We start from the raw sequence: 21,991 nt of genomic DNA on the forward strand, positions 1-21,991 counted from the left end.
CTCAGGCGTGAGTCACCGCGCCCGGCCTACCCATCACCAATCTTAAACCATTATCTTGGCTCATCTTGTTTCATCTATGCCCCTACCCACTTCCCGACTCACATAACATTTTGAACAAATTTCAGACATAATATTGTATCATTCTCAGCATTTCAGTACTGTTTTCTAAAAGATGATTCTTAAAAAAGAAGCATAACTAGAATGTAATTTTTATTATCACGCCTAAAAGTTTGGCAATCATTCTTTAAAGCCCTCAAGTATTCAGTCATTGTTCAAATTTCCAAGTGTTTCTTAAATACTGTAATTTTTAAAACACCAAAATAGCTGCTATTAATATTTGTAATACAGAAATACATTAAATAGTAAAAAAATTAGCAGTGAAACCATTCTTTAACATCTTGCACCTGCTTTTTGTTTTCAGTGCCTCGATATGCTCGAATGCTTAGGAATCCCCTGGGTTCAGGCTGCCGGGGAAGCTGAAGCCATGTGTGCTTACCTCAATGCTGTTGGTTGTGTAGATGGCTGCCTCACCAATGACGGGGATACTTTCCTTTATGGGGCCCAGACTGTGTACAGGAATTTCACTATGAATACAAAGGTGTTTATTTTCTTTCTCTTGTTTAGCATTTGTTTACAAATTACCTTTTTAAAAGGGCTGATTAAGTGAAATAATAGATGTAAAATGCTTACTGTAATGCCTTGCACATAGCAATTGCTAAATGTTTACTGTTATTGAAAATCATTGCCACATAGTTTATTATCTTCAAAATGTGGATTTATCGCATAAGAACTTGACTTGTTTCACATGGCTTGATTCTAAATCAGTTTCAGAAATACATCAAATTGCATATGAAAATGTATTGCTTTGACCCTGAATTTTCAGTTTAGTATTTCATCCTCAGCAATACCTCCAAATATGCAAAGAGAGATATACAGAGATGTTCATTGTAGCATTATTAATAATTAAAAAAATTTGGCAAGCAACCCAAGTGCTCATTGATAGGGACATGATTAAATACTTGACACTTAATGATTCTCAGTTGGAGACATACTGCTGGGAGACATTTTGGTTGTAACAGTTCAGGCTTGGGCAGAGACTATACATATTTGGTGGCTTGGAGCCAACCAAACTAAACCTTCTGCCAGACATTTCTGTTATTCCTCCCAAAATGCTAATATTGGCATCCTCATTGAGAAACACCATTTCAGAGTCCATATGATGTAACAGAATGTGGTCATTGAAAAGGCTACTCTTGACATAAAAGATATCCAGGCATATTAATGGTGAAAAATGTCTTAATAGTATTTTTATATAATTCTATTTTTACTTAAAAATGTAATTAACAGTAAATATTAATATATATTTATCAAAGACAATGGTTTTTTGGAAGAATATGTACCAAGCTATTAATGATAGTTAACTTTGGGCAGTGCAATTACAGGGAATGTTTACTTTCTATAATATATATTATAATGTTTTGTTTTGAAGATGGAAATCTATATTTTTTAGATGCCAGAAAGCGATAAAATGGAAAAAAATGACTAGTATAGTCATTTTTAAGCCATTTTTGAAACTACAACTTTATTTCCATATATTGAAATGTCACATTCTGTGAAGATTCTGCTGATTAGGATAATTTTCTTATATAAATTTTTTGGAATAATTAAACTGTTTTGTTTTTGAGATGGAGTCTCACTTTGTTGCCCAGGCTGGAGTGTGGTGGTGTGATCTCGGCTCACTGCAATCTCTACCTCCCTGCAACCTCTGCCTCCCTGATTCAAGCAATTCTCATGCCTTGGCCTCCCAAGTAGCTAGAACTACAAGCATGTGTCACCACACCTGGCTAATTTTTTTGTATTTTTAGTAGAGATGGGTTTTTACCACGTTGGCCAAGGCTGGTCTCAAACTCCTGACCTCAAGTGATCCAACTGCTTTGGCTTCTCAAGTGCTGGGATTATAGGCATGAGCCACCACGTCCATCCTGGAATAAACATTTAAAGAGAATATTGACAAATTATTTTTGTAATGTTGTTTAATGTATAAATATGTATTTTTTGAAGATTAAATCTGTTCTTTGTTTAGGACCCACATGTTGACTGTTACACAATGTCATCTATCAAGAGTAAACTAGGTTTGGATAGAGATGCTCTGGTTGGATTGGCAATACTTCTTGGCTGTGATTATCTCCCAAAGGTAAGCTGAAATTGGCATATTTACTTGCTATTCATAAAGTCTTTTTCATACTTTATGTGCTATGTAAATATGAATATGATGTATCTATATGATTAAGAATCAAGTTTAAAATATGATGTCAAGTTTAAAATATATGATTAAGAATCAAGTTTAAAATATAAAATTCTCTCCAACTGGGAATCATTAAGTGTCAAGTATTTAATTATATTTAAGAATCAAGTTTAAAATATAATGTCCGGTTGGCTGGGTGCCGTGGCTCACTCCTGTAATCTCAGCACTTTGGGAGGCCAAGGCGGGTGGATCACCTGAGGTCAGGAGTTTGAGACCAGGCTGGCCAACATGGTGAAACCCACCTCTACTAAAAATACAAAAATTAGCTGGGTGTGGTGGCGGGTGCCTGTGGGTGCCTGTAATCCCAGCTACTCAGGAGGCTGAGGCACAAGAGTTGCTTGAACCCAGGGGGCAGAGGTTGCAGAAATCCTGTCATGGCATTCCAGCATGGGTGACAGGAGCGAAACTCCGTCTCCAAAACAAAAAAGTACATATATATATAATTTTAGGCATAATAAGCTATTCAGTGACTAAATAATCAGCATTTCAGATGGGACTAAAAAGTTGACTTGTGATACTGAATATTATAAGCAAGAATAGAATAATAAGTAGTTCCACAGCTTGACTGTCAGTAAACCATTAGAGATTCGCATATATGTTTGACTATCTTTTTAAATGAATATAGGAGTTATTCTTTTCTTGTATCATGCCAGTGTTAGTTTCTTTCACTCTGTTTTCTGTTTTTTAGTTTTCAATAATCTTTGTAGCTTTCCAGTTGTGCACATGCTCAATGCTATTACTGTTGCTAAGTCACGTGATCATTGGGGTAAGCCTTTCATACTTCCATGCCTCAGCATTGTGCTGGATTTTGTTCATGGAAATATTTTATTTATGTCTTAAGATGTACAATCTAGTGCTGTGTGACAAATAACAGGTGAGTGATGAGTTAAGTATTATAAGAATAATCCCATTTTCTTAAATACAGTGTTTTAAAATATAAAATGTCTGGTATTGTAGGTCTTACTATGTAGTTCTCTTATTATGTTTCTATTGATTATTTCTATATCATTACAGATCCCTCATTTTACCTCTATTCCCAAAAGAAGTATAAAGAAGAATGACAGTTTTTTGTTTTTTGTTTTTTTTCCAATCTATGCTCAGGAGAAAGGAAAATATAACAGGATAGTAAAATTATTAAGCCTAATTTATAATTTATATTATCAAAGAAGTTTTTTTTAACTGGTAGGAAAAGAAAGCAGGAGGAAAGAAACTTTTAAATACCACAAACCATTATTTTGTTGTAATTCTCCTTCTAAAATAGAAGACTATTTCCTAAATAAAATTATATCATAATTAAAATCTGTAAACAGTCCAGTATTTAAGAAAAAATTTGCTGACTTGAACTCACAGAAACCAACTTTACCTACAGTGGTGTTTAAATTATGCATTAGCCATAGCTATATTGACCTTTTGTGTTTTTTTTAAACAAAAGTTGCTATTTACATTATTCTACTTAAAGATTTTTGAAGGCCAGGCGTGGTGGCTCAAGCCTGTAATCCCAGCACTTTGGGAGGCTGAGGCCGGTGGATCACAAGGTCAAGAGATCGAGACCATCCTGGCCAACATGGTGAAACTCCGTCTCTACTAAAAATACAAAAAAATTAGCTGGGCATGGTGGCGCATGCCTGTAATCCCAGCTACTCAGGAGGCTGAGGCAGGAGAATTGCCTGAACCCAGGAGGCGGAGGTTGCCGTGAGCCAAGATGGCGCCATTGCACTCCAGCCTGGGTAACAAGAGTGAAACTCCGTCTCAAAAAAAAAAAAAAAAGATTTTTAAGACTATGTACCACTTAATTTGCCTTTAAAAACTTTAAGATATAGCTAATGCTAATACAAGAAGAATGGTAGTCAAGATATCTAATAACGTGTACGCCAAAGACATAAGCTATAGAAATGGAAGAGACTTCTGTTTCTTCCACAGTAGGGTGTGCCTACTGTGCCATAGACTCTTTTTAGCAGCTGGATTCTGGGTATAGGTGGATTGGGAAGCGTTCAGGTTAGATAGGAGATTCCTGTGCAAGTAGACATCAGGATGCTTGGGCAGTAGCTATTTACTAACCAGTTAGCATGAGTGTGTCAGTCCTAGTGCGTACTGGCTAAATAGCCGCTCTGCTTATAAGGATATATTCATACACTTATAGGGGCTAGAAAACTCAGTTTAAATCAGAAATTGTGATGGGAATACACATTTATGCATATCATTTTTGCATACTGGAAATTCACACTTTGAATTTTCTTAAGTTTTTAATTTCAAGAGTTAACTTAGAGCACTCCTTTGTTCTGTCTTTATGTCTGGGTTTTGGAATATTGAATGTTCATGTAATTAAATGAACTGGGTTTTTCCTGATTACAAACATAAAGTTAGGTTAAATTAAAAATATCATCCAAATAATTAACATAGTAAGTGAAAACCCTCTAAAATTATGACCCTCCCTTCCCTAAAATGAACACCATCAGTGGTTTGGTATTTAACCCTCTGAATTTTTTGTTTATGTAGATAACAGTGTAATTGTCATTTACTTTACAAATTCTGATCATATACACTATTGTGCAATTTTTGTTTTATGCATAGCAATGTATCTTGCACATCTTTTCCTGTCTTTACTTAAAGAGTTACCTCATTCTTTCTTTCAGCTGCAGAGTCTTCCTTTCAATTAATGTACATTTAACCATTCCTGGTGATTGATTAACATTTGAATTACTTTTTTCCCACTTTCCGAAAGGGAGTCCCCGGAGTTGGAAAAGAGCAAGCATTAAAACTTATACAGATTTTGAAAGGGCAAAGTTTACTTCAGAGGTAACTACTAATTACTTTTGCTTGCGACATTGAACTTTTATTCTTGCTGAACTTAATATGAATAGTACAAAAAAGAATTGTTTTCCAAAAATGGTTTTGTATTTTTAAACTGACCTATATTTTGATTTAAGATAATGTATTTTTATTTATTCTGAAATTTTCCAAAGAAAGAATGAGAATACGTGGTCTAAGCCATGCTGCATTTTTTTCTCTTTTTGTAGACAAGGTCTCAGTGTGTCACCCAGGCTGCAGTGCACTGGTGCGATTATTGCTCACTGCAACCTCAACCTGCTGGGCTGAAGCCATTCTCCCACCTCAGCCTCCTAAGTAGCTGGGACAACAGATAGGTACCACTGTGCACAGCCACCATACTACATTTTTAAAATATATATTATTTATATTAAACATGTTAATATATTAATTTTTATTTTTTATTTTTATTTTTGTACAGATAGGGTCTTCCTATGTTGCCCAGGCTGGTCTCAAACTCCTGGGCTCAAGTGATTCCCCCTGTGGCTTCCCAAAGTCTTAGGATTATAGGCATGAGCCACAGTGACCAGGTACCATAATACATCTTTAAAAATCTATTATTAGCTCACTAAACACACTTAGTACAATGTCAAGTGCATTTATTTCTAACCATGGGCATTTTGCTACTGGTTATTTTAAACTGTTTTACTACCAGGTAAAGGTAAACATGACATTAAAATAATTTTGTATTTCATACTTTGATATTGTATTTTTTTTTCTATAAGTGAAATGTCTGTGGCATGTTGTAATTAATCAAAATCTTACTTGACTGACCTTTGCTTTATAGCTACATATTTTTTTTTTTTTTTTTTTTTTTTTTTTTTTTGAGACGGAGTTTCGCTCTTGTTACCCAGGCTGGAGTGCAATGGCGCGATCTCAGCTCACAGCAACCTCCGCCTCCTGGGTTGAGGCAATTCTCCTGCCTCAGCCTCCTGAGTAGCTGGGATTACAGGCACGCGCCACCATGCCCAGCTAATTTTTTGTATTTTTAGTAGAGACGGGGTTTCACCATGTTGACCAGGATGGTCTCAATCTCTCGACCTCATGATCCACCCGCCTCGGCCTCCCTATAGCTACATATTTAATAATAACATTAATTCATTTAGTCTCTACAGTTTGAGGATTGAGAACAAGATGCAAATTATATAGAAGTTAACAACCTGTGCTACTTACTGTATGAAACACACATGAATTATATTTACTGATGAAAGCAATGCTTTATAAAAATTAATATTAATGATGATCAGTATAGAATCAAAAGAAAGGAACTAGGACACCGGGAAACTTAAAACAGTCTTAGACTCCAGCAGGTTCAAGATGGCATGTGCCTGAAAAGAAATGCTAAGAGGTAAAAATGAAAAAGGAATGACCATGAAAAATACGTCAAATTAATCAAACACCGTATATTCTCGCTCATAGGCGGGTGTTGAACAATGAGAACACATGGACACAGGGAGGGGAGCACTACACACTGGGGTCCGTTGGGGGGAAATGGGGCAGGGGCGGGGGGGTGGGGAGGTGGGAAGAGATAGCATGGGGAGAAATGACAGATACAGGTGAGGGGACGGAAGGCAGCAAAGCACACTGCCATGTGTGTACCTATGCAACAATCTTGCATGTTCATCACATGTACCCCAAAACCTAAAATGCAATAAAAAAAAAAAAAAAGAAAAATACGTCAAATTACTCTACTCTTTCCTATAAGACTTCTCTTTTATCTGTAAAACTATTGATAAATCCAAGACTTCAGTAAATCTATTATTGACATCAATTATTACTGTGCCAAAGCAAGAAAGAAAAGGTATACTTTGGCATGGGGGTGAGTTAAGGAATCATTTGAGAATTGTAAAAAATAATAGAAAAAGCAAGTGAATATAACATGTGGCTAACTCAAAACCATTCTTACTGAAACAGTTTCATCAAATAAGCACTGTTGACACTTGAAAATAATAAAATTACATTTCTTTTATAAATTATCTATTCTATTTTATTAGACTGACTTTTCCCCCCAGTTATTTTTAATTTTTAAATTGCTATTCGTTATCTGAAAGCAGTTAATGCTAATTTTTAACAGGCTTGTATTTGGTCTTTGTAGTAAATGAGTTAGAAATTCCAGAAGCTAAATAGTAACCTTAAGAACCAGATACTGTACTATACAATGAGCTGAAGAGATAATTTAGCTTTTCATAAAAACTTCAACTTTTGTAGGTAGAGGAACGTAATTCAGAACTCATATGTTTTATGATCAATACCTAACCATACCCTTTCTGGTTTTATGTTAACCTGGAACTTTAGTCAAAAATGAAATTAACTTTTATTTAGTAGAAATCTTTATAGTAATATACATTTTTTTTAAAATCTTTTATGAAGCAGGTCATGTTTTGCTCTTGATCATTTAAGATGATTTAGCTTTTTGACACAGTTTTCACCCAGAAGATTAATGTTTTGTTTAATTTTATATGTTAAACAAATTATATATTTATATATTACTCTTTAACCCTTCTTTCTGATATAAAGAAATATCCAGGCAAGAGAATTGCTTAAACCTGGGAGGCAGAGTTGTAGTGAACCAAGATCACGCCATTGCCCTCCAGCCTGGGTGACAGAGTGAGACGCCATCTCAAAAAAAAAGAAAAAAAAAAGAAGTATCTGTTTTGTACTCTGGCACACAGAGAAGAAATCAAAAGGAGACAGTTACAAATCAGTCTACTCACATATTGCTGCCTAACTTAAGATTCTTAAAAAGTTTGGAGATATCTCTATCTCTATCTATATCTATATATCTATATCTATATATATCTATATATGTGTATGTATATATTAGAGAGAGAGGGTTACAGACATATAGATACACACACACATACTCTCTCTCCTGTCTTGCAGTTCTACTGTCTGTCCTTGGGCCTTGGGCCATGGGGCCACATTTAAATCTGGTAACTGAGGGTTTTCCCATGCTAGTCCAGCAACTTTATCAACCAACAAAGGGAAAATAATTAGGTAGGTGAAAGGGAATAGATCAGCCTAATATTTGAGAACACACTATTTTTGTGACCTCGTTATTTTTCCTTTTTTAAAAACCATTTTCTATTAAAGGTTTAATCGGTGGAATGAAACATCTTGTAACTCTAGTCCACAACTGCTAGTCACTAAAAAACTGGCTCATTGTTCTGTATGTTCTCATCCAGGTAAGGAGACATGGGGAATGGTTATTCATATCTGATACCCATGTTTTAATTCTTGTTTACATAGTACTTTTTGCATACCAATATTAATAATACTTTGAAGGATTTTACAAGAAATTGCCATAGACTGGCAATTTCTTAGAGTCAGGAGTTTTGTTACATACACATAGTATTCAGTACGTGTTTATTGAAAAGGAGTAATGTGATGTAGATGACAAATGTAGGATAAGTACAGTTTCAAACTACAATGCCAAATTACTTAGATCTTAAAATTATATTTTCAATATAGAAATCCATTTAAAAAAAAAATGTACTAAGTCTGAAGGGAAAATAGAACTGGTACCATTTGTTAATATATTTGTGATTTATGTTTATATACTTAAATGATTATTCATTGTTCTGTAATACATTTTAATTGTGTGTGAAGACAGTGACAAAACTAATTTCTATTACATGTTCACCATTATTGAAAATAGCTTAGATCTTCTTCATTAGTCTTGGTTTGAAAAAAAAGGTGAGCATGTACTGGATGAGAAAGGCCTTTAATTCCCAAAAGAGATTAGGATATCATGTTAGCTCGTCTGTCAAAAAAGAAATTCTGCTGTATCTGTTTGTCTTAATGTATTTTTATTATTAAAATATAGATAAAATCATGGAAGAAAATAAATGTTTTTTATAAATAAGATGCTATTGTATAGTTTTTTGATAACTTATAAATGAAAATTTGAGGTCATAGCAAGTATGTATGTTCTTCCATATTCTTAAGACAATGTTGAAAGTAATCACACTTTCCTTTTAAAGGGAATTAAATTTCTACACCCGTGCCGCAGTCATCATTTGTTCATGTTCCAAGGATAGTTTAAAAATAACTAACTGAGAGCTAGACACTAGCAGAGGTAATTAACTGCCATATTCTTTTGATAGACTCATTAAAGAAACTATTCTATTAGAGCTGTTCTATTAAGTAAATAATATTTTTTGCCAATAATTACATTCTACTATTTTGCATGTAGCTTCCACTTAAACCAGAAAGTTTTCTGTTGCTGATTATTGTAAATGTACAATTTCAAGTGTCTAACTAAACACTCCGAAGAATAATTTTTGAATAATTTTTTCTAAAGTGTCATGTGATAGTAATAGCTCAAGATCTGCTTGAGCCCAAGAATTACTATGGTGTCTATTACTCTATTCCACCTAAATGTATTGAAACCCTTCTATATGCTAGGTAGTGCACTAGGCAATATTAATTTTTGAAAATTTGGATACAGGCAAAAAAAATGTATGTAGAAAATAATTCTAAAAAGCAAAACATATACTTTTTTTTTTGGGTCTCCATAAAGGTTCCCCTAAGGATCACGAACGTAATGGTTGCAGATTATGTAAAAGTGATAAATATTGTGAGCCACACGATTATGAATACTGCTGCCCTTGTGAGTGGCACCGTACAGAACATGATAGGCAACTCAGTGAAGTAGAGAACAATATTAAAAAGTAAGTTTTTTAAAAAAACCTATGCTTTTTCCTGGCATGACCTATACACATGTCTTCGGTTGAATTATTTCCACATAATCTTTCCCCATGTGTTTAGATTAGTCACATGTTTAACAAGTTTTTTCTGATTTCTTTTCAAAAATTTAGCTAACCCAGGAGATAGTAATGTAATAGTTATTCAAAGAGAAGCTTGATTGTTTGAGATACTGTACATTCACATTTATTAAATGGGAGAAGATTGGCTGAGATGATTTCACAGTCTAAAATTATCTTATTATAGTAATAACATGTATATAATTTTTTTTTTTTTCAGGAAAGCTTGTGGTTGTGAGGGATTTCCCTTCCAAGAGGTAATATCCGGTAATTCAACTGTACTTATTTTAGAAACTTTCTTATAAGTTTAGGTCTCAATTCGTATTTTCTTTTTTCTTGCTAGGTTATTCAAGAATTCCTTTTAAACAAGGATAAATTGGTGAAGGTTATCAGGTACCAAAGACCTGATTTGTTATTGTTTCAGGTATCTGAAAATAAATTCTTGCTTTACCATATGAAGTTATATGCTGGAAAGATAGGAACAGATGTTTACTCTGATTGGTCTGAAGGAGGTTTAAAATTAAAACAGGCAGCTCTTACATTTTTTCAGCATTTATTTCTAATCTCTGATTTCCCATAAATGGCCGTACTTTGCACACTGTAAGATGAAGTACAGTTATGCTATTGGAGGATGCCTTAGTTAGTATATATGGATATATTACATCCAGGGATATTTGTGGGGAAGAGGGTCTAATAACCAGAGAATGTCAAGATCAAGTATGTTATTCTTTTCCAAAAATTGAGATCTGAAATTAATGACCTAAATTTAAATTTGAACCATATTCCGTAACCCTATCTATGTATTATTCTCAAAATAGAAATAATATTCTTATCTCTTGAAGTCACCATGAGAATTAAATGAGATTATTTATAATAACTCCTAATATAGAGGCTAGGGACATAGGGTGACTCAATAAATTGTAACTGCTGGGTACTTAAGAAGTGTTAATAATGACAGCCACATTGATAATGGCAGCCAACAGTTATTAGACGTTTAAATTTGCTGTTTTAACACATTACATGTAATCTCAATCTTTATAATCCGTAAGCTGGATTTATAATATTTTCACATTATAGATGGTAAAACTGAGGCTAAGAAAGGTTAAGTAAGTTACCCAACATCTAAGAAATACCATCCTGGCATTCAAATCGAGAGCCCTCACTCTTAATCATTATGCAACAATGATTCTTCCTTGGGAGGCTCATTCTTTTTTCTCAGAATATTCTCATTGATGCTACTTTAATTAATGTTAATTCTAAAGGAAATTTATTAATATCACCTGGGAGTGCTATCTGTCTCCAAGAGATAACAAAATATTGTTTTATTTTTATTATGTGTACAGAGATTCACTCTTGAAAAAATGGAGTGGCCCAATCACTATGCATGTGAGAAGTTGCTGGTACTTTTGACCCGTTATGACATGACAGAAAGAAAGCTTGGTAGAAGGCACTCTAATCAACTACAGCCAATTCGGTAATGTAAAGAACTGAATGGTGAAGACTGTGTTTTCACTTGAATCTCTTATAATTAAAATATTTTTAATATCTTTAAGCTCATTTTTGTAAAGGTGGAGGAAAGGCCTCTTGGAATATTAAAAACTTACTCAGGACTTACAGTCTGGACAACATAGTAAGTCATGCTTGATCATACGTTTCTACTTCAAACACATAGTAATAATAGATTATAAAGAGAAACAAACACGAAAGGATATAGCCAGGCTTTATAAGACAGCTATTTCAATGGACCAGGAAAGGAACAAAAATGTAAAGGGAATGTGGGAACTAAAACTGGTTTGGCAGAGCCTTAAGTCTAGAAGCAGCAGTATCACCCAGGAGGTAAATCTCTACAATGTAAAAAATAAAACAGGGACCAAAAGTGCAAGGCATTGGTGGAGTCAGGCTTATTTCTTGAAACCCAGTAGCTAGGGTGTAATTTCTCTGTTTCTATTAGGAGATTAGAGGGTGGGGTAGACAATAAAAAACTAACCAAATGCTGCCTGAAGGCCAGAAAGCCTACTGGAAATTACTCAAAAAAGACTAGAGAGATAAAAATGAAGACAGATAAAATGTAAAAGAACTGAAGAAGAAAACTTAACATATGAAGAAATGTAATATTTTAAAAATCAACAGTTGGATCATGAATTCACCTCAGATTAAGTTTTAAAGCAGTCTGACAACGGTTTTGTACAGGGCTTGGGGGTAGTTAGCCTTTCAGAATGCTAGAGTCCTCAGAAAGATGAAGACATATTTTTATAAGCAACAGAAGGCAAAATTATAAAAGTGGGTATAAATAGATGGATATTAAAAGTGAACGATTAGGCCGGGCGCGGTGGCTCATGCCTGTAATCCCAGCACTTTGGGAGGCCGAGGCGGGTAGATCATGAGGTCAAGAGATCGAGACCATCCTGGTCAACATGGTGAAACCCCGTCTCTACTAAAAATACAAAAAACTAGCTGGGCATGGTGGCGCGTGCCTGTAATCCCAGCTACTTAGGAGGCGGCAGGAGAATTGCCTGAACCCAGGAGGCGGAGGTTGCGGTGAGCCGAGATTGCACCATTGCACTCCAGCCTGGGTAACAAGAGCGAAACTCCATCTCAAAAAAAAAAAAAAAAAAAGTGAACGATTAGAAAGCTTAAAAATAGTTGCTGAAATAAAAAGCAATAAAGGGGACTCTAGGCTGAACTTGGTTAAAAAGAATTAGTGATTTGGAAGAAAGCATTAATCAAGTCACACAGAAATAATCTCAAAGACTCTCATATGAAAAATGCTTAAGAGTAGTTTTGAATTAATTCCTAGAAGCTAATAAAAGAAAAGGTGGAAAAGTAATTTTTGAAGAAATCATCTCTCAGAGTTTTCCAAAATTTAAGACAGATAAAGTTATACTCCAAATTAAAGCACAATAGATAAAATACGCAAGGCATATTGCAGACATCAAGGATAAAAGGAATATCTTAAAAAGTACCAAACCAATGAGGCAGCAATAATCAATGGATGTTAAAACCATTAGATGAAAGATTGCTGGAGAGAAAGAATAGACACAATCTCAAATACCACTCAACAGATTAATTACAAAGGAAAAATGAAATCTTCATAAATGGAGAAATCCAGTGAACATCAGTTTAACCAGATGATTAATTACCAATAAAAGGACTATAGACTGATATCATGTGCTTTCTAATATGTTAAACTGAGAAAGATACCACATTATCATATAATATTTTTGCCCAAAAAGTTTGATCTAGGCAGGGCGTGGTGGCTCATACCTGTAATCCCAGTACTTTGGGAGGCTGAGGCCGGTGGATTGACTAAGCTCAGGAGTTCAAGACCCATCTCTTCCAAAAATACAAAAAATTAGCCAGGCGTGGTGGAGAGCACCTGTGATCCCAGCTACTTGGAAGGCTGAGTTGGGAGGATTGCTTGAGCCGGGGAGGTGGAGTTTACAGTGAGCTGAGATTGCACCACTGCATTCCAACCTGGGTGACAGAGTGAGACCCTGTCTCCAAAAAAAAAAAAAAGTATAATCTGAATCTAATTATGAGAAAACAATCTAATGAATCCAAGTGAGGAACATCCTGTGGAGCTATTATCCTGGACTCTTCAAAACTAAAACAAAAAAATATAGAGAGTTTCTGGATTAAAATAAAGAGACAACACAATTCGAGAAAAATGTTGATCCTGATTGAATTCTGAATTGTTTTTAAGTCGTAAAGGACCTTTTTTTAGGACAATCGGGGAAATTTGAATATGGTCTGTGTATTGTATCAGTGTTAAGCTTTCAGAGTGTGATAGTTGTTTGTGGCAATGTAGGAAAATACTCTACATAGACAGGCTGTAGGGGTGATGTGCCATGAGACATGTTTGCAGCTAACTTGCAAATGAAGAAAGCAAATAAGGTAAAATGTTAACAATTGAATCTCAGTACAATTATGTGAGTATTCATTGTACTATTTTTATAACCTTTATGAAGGTTTGACATTTTTCAGAATAAAGTTTGCTGGGAATTAGCAAAGAAAAAAGATAAACCATCTGGTAGCACACATCTTTGATAACAGTAATAGATGACAGAAGATGCAGGAGTGATGTTTCAAAGTACCAAGTAAAAATAATTTACAACCTTGAAATCATTAAAACATTATTCATAGAAAAAGCATTTTTAAACATGAAGACTAAGAGAGTTTACCACTCATAAACTTTCCTTAAAAGTGCTGTTAAAGGGCTGGGATGGTGGCTCACCCCTATAATCTGATCACTTTGGGAGGCCAAGCAGGTGGATCACCTGAGACCAGGGGTTCTAGATCAGTCTGGCCAACATAGCGAAACCACCCCCCTACTGCAAATATAAAACATTAGCTGGGCATCATAATCTCATCTACCTGGGAGGCTGAGGCACGAGAATCTCTTGAACTAAAGAGGCAGAGGTTACAGTGAGCTGAGATGGCACCACTGCACTCCAGCCTGGGCAAATAGAGCAAGGCTCAAAACAAAACAAACAAAACATAATGATTGTTTTTAAGTGTTGTTAAAGGATATACTTCAGCAAGAAAAGAAAAATGAACACAAAGGGAAGATGTAAATTACAAGAAAGTGTTCAGCTCAGGAGTTGATTAAAATATATTTGGATAATTTAATAAACTGACTAGGAAAAAGTGTATGTAAATATTTGTATAATGTTTAATGATTAATACATGATGCTGATGATGATAAGCCAAAAATCCCAAAGTATGCATTCAAACACTTAGTACCTGCTAGAAATAAAATACCTTTCAAACCAGCACAATTAAAATAAGAAAGTCAAACTATCAAACCAAAAGAATACTGGAAGAAGGAAGGTAGAAGTAGCAGAGAAAAAGCTGGTGACAGGAAACACAAAATAAGATGCATGAATAAATCCAGCAGCTATCTCAGGAATCACAAATAATGTAAGCAGATTAATCTCACCTATTTAAAGACAGATTATATTGGATAAGTAAATAAAATTCAGCAATATTCAGCTTATAAGGTACATGTAGAATAATACAGAGCTTGAAAATAAAAGATTTAAGAAGGCTTAGTAGGCAAACACTGTACTTATCAAAGTAATATAACAAACTTTAAAACAAAAGTCATTATTGTGGAGATGAGTAACATTGAATAATAAGGAAAGGAACAACCTACCTAGAATATCTAACAATAATAAACTCTATGTACCTAACAATATTATCTTTTAAATAACTAGTCAAAGGAATAACTAGGCAGTAATTCCTTAAAATATTTTTACCTGGAAAAAAAAATCTACGGAAATTATTCAGGTTACAAATTGAAAATTTCCAAATAATTTATGCAATTAATGCTTCATTAAATGAATTTATTTTTCAGAATTGTTAAGACCCGAATCAGAAATGGAGTTCATTGTTTTGAAATAGAATGGGAAAAGCCTGGTATGTATTCACTTTAAGCAAAATGCTCCATTTATAACATTTGACCATTTATGTCTAGTAAATATTGTATATGTATATGTATTCAACATGTGTGTGAAAAATAAAGATGAAACCCATTACATGCACCACAGATTGATTTCAGTTTGCCTGTATTATTTTAGATAGGTTTTGACTAATAGTAAATATGATAAACTTTGATTTTATTGTAATGTCTTAATTTCACTTTTCTTTTGTAATATTAAAGGAAGTAATACTGAAATAGTTTTTATTTATATTTCTCAAATAAATGCTTTTACAAATAATATGGTCATTCAGTTTCATGTGTATTATATCTGAAAAAATTAAGATTGGTAGAATAGCCCCTGAGGTACACTTCCTTTCCTTTTATTACCCTGCTTAGTTTTCATTGGGAATTTTTCATTGTCAAATTATTCTTACTTTTGCTATAGACGGAAATACAGTGAACTCTGAATTAGCTCCCAAACTGGAGATAGTGAAACACAGATACTTTAAAATGGAAAATGACACCAAGTTGATTTCTGTTTGGCTTTGAAATTAGATTGTATGATCATATTTGAGAGAATAGATTTGTCCAGTGAAACTTTAAGCTGTAGGTAACGTTGAAGAATGATATTATAAACAATTAGATAAACCATTCCAAGCAATTCGAGGAAAATAGAATGCTGAATAATTTTCGAAAGTATTTAGGAACAGTTACACCAACTAGTATATTTTCAGGAAAGAACATGATATTAATTCAGTTTGGCAATGCATTTTTCCTGTCAAGAACTGAGGATCACAAACTCATTTTCACTGATCCTTGTGGGAGTTATTATGGGAGAAAATGTACCTCAGGCTAGTTTAAGATTACTTACTTTCTTTGTTTCTGCTTTAAACTTATCAGCATTTCTTTATAATTTGGCTTATTTTGTGGTTTTGCCCACATACAAAATAAACATAAGAATCTAGTGCACTGTTTATATATACACTGTATTGTAAATTTACATATGAACATTTTAATTTTCATTTATTAATTGCTTGTAAGTCCAGTTAGTGGGCTTGAGAGAGTGATATCCTCTGAAACCAATTGTTTGGGCTTGAGACAGTGATATCCTCTGAAACCAATCTGGAAGGTAGTAATACTTTTTTTTTTTTTTTTGAGACAGAGTCTCACTCTGTCGCCCAGGCTGGAGAGTGCACTGGTACCATCTCGACTCACTGCCATCTTTGCCTCCTGAGTTCAAGTGATTCTTCTGCCTCAGCCTCCCAAGTAGCTGGAATTATAGGCACCTGCCACCACACCTGGCTGATTTTTGTATTTTTTGTAGAGATGGGGCTTCACCATGTTAGCCAGGCTGGTCTCGAACACCTGACCTCGGGTGTTCCACCCTCCTTGGCCTCCAAAAGTGCTGGGAGTACAGGCGTGAGCCACTGCACCCAGCCTAAAAAGTAGTAATACTTTTGATGACCCTTTCAATTGTGTTCATTTCAGAAGTCATCACTAAAGAAAGCTGATGTTGAGTTTTAGGAAATTATTTTATTCTTACCTGAAATTTTAACACTTACTTAACTGAATTAAACCAACCAACCTTTCTAAACAAAGTATTCTTTCAGCTGCTGCTACTATCTCTGAAATAAAGAGGATTTAAAATTCTAATTTAGGAAGAATCTCCTTCCAGCTCTTACCAGGCAAAACATAAATAAATACATTTTGTACTACTATCAACAGATTGTTAGAATCTAGGTGTTATAAAGCAAGATTTGCAGGGAATATTCCGTTTGTGAATAACTTATTTTACCTGGTAAACTTAATTACATGGAAATACTGAATTTTTTAAAATGTGTAATTAAGGATGCTTTGCTGTATTTTAAATATTTTAGAACATTATGCAATGGAAGATAAACAACATGGAGAATTTGCTCTACTAACAATTGAAGAAGAAGCATTGTTTGAAGCAGCCTATCCTGAGATCGTTGCTATTTACCAAAAACAAAAATTAGAAATTAAAGGGAAGAAACAAAAAAGTAAGTTTTGGGTTTGATAGCTATTTATGCCACATGCAAATGTTATAGGAGTCACCTCTTCTGTTTGAATCTATTCTGTCTAAATTATACTGAAGAATCTATAAAATCAAGAGTCAAGAACTGTATTCCTTCTTGTCTTCAGGTACTTTTCTTTTAAAGCCGAAAAGCCAGGAATAAATCATTCTGCTCTGTCTATATATATATATATATATATATATATATATATATTTTTTTTTTTTCCAGGTATTAAGCCTAAAGAAAACAATTTGCCAGAACCAGATGATGTAATGAGCTTTCAGTCACTCATGACTTTAAAACCCACAAGTGAAATCTTTCACAAGCAGAATTCCAAGTTAAATTTGGGAATTTCACCTGAACCTACGTTACCACAGGAATCTATTTCTGCCTCATTGCACAGCTTGCTTTTACCTAAAAATGCTCCATGTTTGAATGCACAAGAACAATTCATGTCTTCTTCAAGACCTTTGGCTATACAGCAAATTAAGGCTGTCACTGAGTCTCTAATTTCAGAATCTAGTCAACCTGGGACGTCGTGTCATAATATATCCATGATTACCGATCTCCACTTGAGCACCATTGATTGGGAAGGTACTTCTTTTAGTAATTCTCCAGAGATTCAAAGGAATACCTTCTCTCAAGGTTTGAAATCAGAAGTTGAATCAGAGCTATCAGCTATCCCTGGTGGCTTTGAAAATACCCGAGAACAACTGCCATGTGAATCAGAAAGGTACACTGCAAATATAAATAAAGTATTGGATGAGGATTCTGATATAATTAGTTCTGAAGAGCATCTGCTTTCTGGCATTACTGATTTATGTCTTCAGGATTTGCCTTTAAAGGAACGAATATTTATAAAATCATTATATCCTCAGGATAATCTGCAACCAGATGTCAACCTGAAAACTTTGTCCAAACTTAGTGTGAAAGAATATTGTACTGCTAACAGTGGTTCTGATTGTGCATCACATTTTTCAAAGGATCTTCCGGGAATTCCCTTGCAGAATGAATCTGGAGACTCCAAAGTTCTAAAAGAAGATGAGCTGCTTCAAAAAAACTATAAAGTCTATACTTCTGTACCTTATTCTGTCAATAACACAACGGAAAAGACCTGCAGCGTTAGAATTAGATCACCAAATGCTGCATTAGATCATAGTAGAAAAATTGATATGCAGACCACTCAGAAAATTTTAATGAAGAAGAGTGTTTGCCTTGACAGACATTCCTCTGATGAAGAAAGTGCTCCAGTGTTTGGAAGAGCTGAGTACACAACTCAAAGAATGAAGCACAGTTCTCAAAAGCGTAATTCATCCCAGTTCAAAGAAAGTGGCCGCAACAAGTTGAGTATCCCTAAAATACACATTAAAGAAACTGAACAGTGTGTCAGAGCTTATAAAACAGCTGAGAATGAAGAAAGCTGTTTCCCAGATTCAGCAAAAAGTTCTCTGAGTTCTCTACAGTGTCATAAAGAAAACAACTCTGGTACTTGTTTGGATAGTCCTCTTCCTTTACGCCAGAGATTAAAACTAAGATTCCAAAGCACTTGAATTTAAAACACTTAAGTATAACTTACTATTTTAGTGCTATCAGCAACAGCAGAAACGGAGGTCTCTAGATACCTAGTTAATGCACGGTAAAAATTTAATGTGGTTTTCTGTATGTCATGAAACAGTTGCCATTTTAATCAAAATTGTAATTTTTAAAATGTTACCTAAAACCGGTTTTAAAAGATCCTTTGTATTGAAAACTTCAGATAATGTATATTTTTAAAACATATTTTTGTCTTCTGTCCTTGCTCTTCCTTAATTGTAGTTTTAAAATACTAGTATGGTACTTGACAGAGTAAACGCTTCATCTGTTTGCTCACTATTGCTTTTTCTTCCACAAGCCTCTAAAGTATTTATTTAAATTCCAGCTTTTTCCCAAGAGGATAATTCTTTACAATTCTCTGCATTCTTTCAAGGCCTTGCAAGGTCTTCCATAATAATTCTCTTTCCTAAGAGTTATATTCGCCCTCATTATGAAGATACCTTTAGTGTGCTTTTCCACCTTGAAGGCCTCTCACGGTTCTCTCTTTCCTAAGAGTTAGATTTTAACTCTTTCCTAAGAATTAGATTCTCCCTCATTGTGAAGATACCTTTGGTCTGCTTTTCCACTTTTGGTGTCTTAATCTCCTTTTTGAGGGACAAAAATAGAAAAGGAGGGAAGATGTCAATATATTTAGTAAAAATCATGCTTGTAATGGCTGAATAAACTGAGCAAAGTAACTTCCTATGTATCCCCAGAAGTTCATAGGTATATAAACTGGAAAAAGATTTGGAAAATCAAATGTATAATCAAAAATATTAGAAACTTGCCCAGGATTACGTAACTAATAATCCTGTGGGAATCAGTTTTCTTGCCTGCTGTGTTTTTTTTTTTTTTTTTTTTTTTTAATTTTTTTTGCTTTTTCCTTCTATGGCACTTTTCCCCCTTTTATTTTGAATCTATGCAGTATTGACTTTGATAGCACCAAATACTAAATCTTGCATTAATTTAGGTAGCACTGAAAAATTCTAGACAGGCATCCAGATTTAAAAGAAAAAAGGAAAATTGTCTCTGCAGATGACAAGATTGTATGTATCAAAAATCCTATGGAATCCTCTAGAAAACTGTTAAAACTGATAGTGAGTTCAGCAAGGTTGCAGAATACAAGACCAATGTGCAGTGATCCTTGGTTTGTTTGTTGTTTGTTTGTTTGTTTGTTTGTTTTGAGACAGAGTCTCGCTCTGTGGTCCAGACTGGGATGTAGTGGCCCCATCTTGGCTCGTGGGAACCTACGCCTCCCAGGTTCACATGATTCTTGTGCCTCAGCCACCTGAGTAACTGGGATTAACAGGCATGTGCCACCATGCCCAGCTAATTTTTATATTTTTAGTAGAGATGTGATTTTGCCATCATGAACTAGTCATCAGGCTAGTCATGAACTTCCGGCTTCAAGTGATCCACCCACCTCGGCCTCCCAGAGTGCTGGGATTACAAGTGTGAGCCACCATACCCGGCCTCAATTGTATTTCTGTACACCTCTAAATAAATGGAAATACATTCCATGTTCATGAATCAGAAGAAATAAGATGACAGTACTCCCCAAACTGATCTACAGGTTAAATGTAATTCCCGTTAGTTCCAGCTGCTTGCTTCTCTGATTCTAAAATTCATATGGAAATTTCAGGAACACAGACTATTAAGAAGAATCTTGAAAAATTTTGACTCTCCTGATTTTAAGTGTACAAAACGACAGTAGTGAAGAATGTGTTGTACTGGTGTAAAGGTAGATCTATAGGTCAATACAGGTCAATGGCATAGAATTGAGAGTTCAGAAATAAGCCCTCACATTTATGGTCAGTTGATTTTAAACCAGAGTGCCAAGACAATTCAATAGCAAAACAAAACAGTCTGAACCAACTGTCTTTTGGATCTATTGGATTATCCACATTAAAAAAAATGACATTTGATTCCTACTTCACTTCATATTTAAAAATAAAGTGGATCGAAGACCTAAATGTAAGAGCTAAAGCTATAAAACTCTTAGAAGAAAACATAAATCTTTATAGACATAAATCTTTGTGACTTTGAATTAGGCAAGGATTTCTTAAATATACCAAAAGCATAGGCAACAAAAGAAAACACACAAACTGGACTTCATCAAAACTAAAAACTTGCTTGAAATGACAGCATCAAGAAAGTGAAAAGACAGCTTACAGAATGTGAGAAAATACTTGCCAATCATAAATGTGATAAGGGACTTGTATTTTAGAGGGACTTAAATAAAGAACTCATAACTCAATTTTGAAAAGACAACTTTAAAATGAGCAAAATGACAGGCATTTTTCCAAAGAAGAAACAATACATGGCAAATAAGCACATTTAAAAATTCTCAGTACTATTAGTCATCAGGGAAAAGCAAATCAAAACCACAAGATACCACTTCACACCCGATACAATGTCTGCAATCAAAAAGATAATAACTAGTATTGATGAGGATGTAGAGAAAATTGAAATTCTCATAACATGCTGGTAGGAATATAAAATGGGACAGCCACTTTGGAAAAAGTATGGTGTTTCTTCACATGCATAAATGTAGAGTTACCGTATCATCCAGCAATTTCACTCCAGGGTGTATACCCAAGGGAAATGAAACCATATATCCACATAAAAACCTGCGCACACATTTCCATAGCTGCATTATTTATAATAGCCACAAAGTGGAAACAACCCCAATTCCAGAATGAGGAAGGGGAAAAACTAGTGTATATGCCATCTACTGTGTGCTAAGCATTTAACCAGGTCATTTACAAACCTTGTATCATCTCAACTCTGTAAGGAGTGTATTGCAATGTTTTGGATATTCAGAGAGAAAGCATCCTTGCTGAAACATTCTTCCAGGGTTCTGGTTATTTTGATTTGTTCAGTCGTGGCTATGATAGTTTAGACCATCTCGTCCAGGTAAATTCTTAGAATATCTAGAGGCATTCTTGAGATTGTATGAGATGAAAAATAACAAAATTAGTTGGGAGTGGCCAGTCTGGGTTCATTTTGCTGTATATCTCAGGGGTCCCTAACCTCTGGGCCATGGACAGGTACCAGTCCATGA

The 21,991-nt window shown here is 34.6% G+C and overlaps 1 protein-coding gene across 4 annotated transcripts in view; it reads left to right on the forward strand.

The window, feature by feature from the left end:
* Positions 1 to 19,224, forward strand: part of GEN1 (GEN1 Holliday junction 5' flap endonuclease) — a 29,317-nt gene extending 10,093 nt beyond the window's left edge. For all 4 annotated transcript variants that reach the window (XM_003935221.4, XM_074394340.1, XM_074394328.1 and 1 more), the window contains 11 exons: positions 422 to 598; positions 2,084 to 2,194; positions 5,028 to 5,101; positions 8,225 to 8,316; positions 9,654 to 9,804; positions 10,118 to 10,154; positions 10,241 to 10,321; positions 11,241 to 11,371; positions 15,254 to 15,315; positions 17,197 to 17,340; positions 17,584 to 19,224. In XM_003935221.4, the coding sequence (XP_003935270.1) occupies positions 422 to 598; positions 2,084 to 2,194; positions 5,028 to 5,101; positions 8,225 to 8,316; positions 9,654 to 9,804; positions 10,118 to 10,154; positions 10,241 to 10,321; positions 11,241 to 11,371; positions 15,254 to 15,315; positions 17,197 to 17,340; positions 17,584 to 18,905 (2,382 nt within the window). In that variant the 3' untranslated portion in view covers positions 18,906 to 19,224. The remainder of the gene's footprint in view (positions 1 to 421; positions 599 to 2,083; positions 2,195 to 5,027; positions 5,102 to 8,224; positions 8,317 to 9,653; positions 9,805 to 10,117; positions 10,155 to 10,240; positions 10,322 to 11,240; positions 11,372 to 15,253; positions 15,316 to 17,196; positions 17,341 to 17,583) is intronic.
* Positions 19,225 to 21,991: the final 2,767 nt, after the last annotated feature.

The sequence above is a fragment of the Saimiri boliviensis genome, chromosome 1 (genome assembly GCF_048565385.1).
Source record: "Saimiri boliviensis isolate mSaiBol1 chromosome 1, mSaiBol1.pri, whole genome shotgun sequence".
NCBI classification, from domain to species: Eukaryota; Metazoa; Chordata; class Mammalia; order Primates; family Cebidae; genus Saimiri; species Saimiri boliviensis.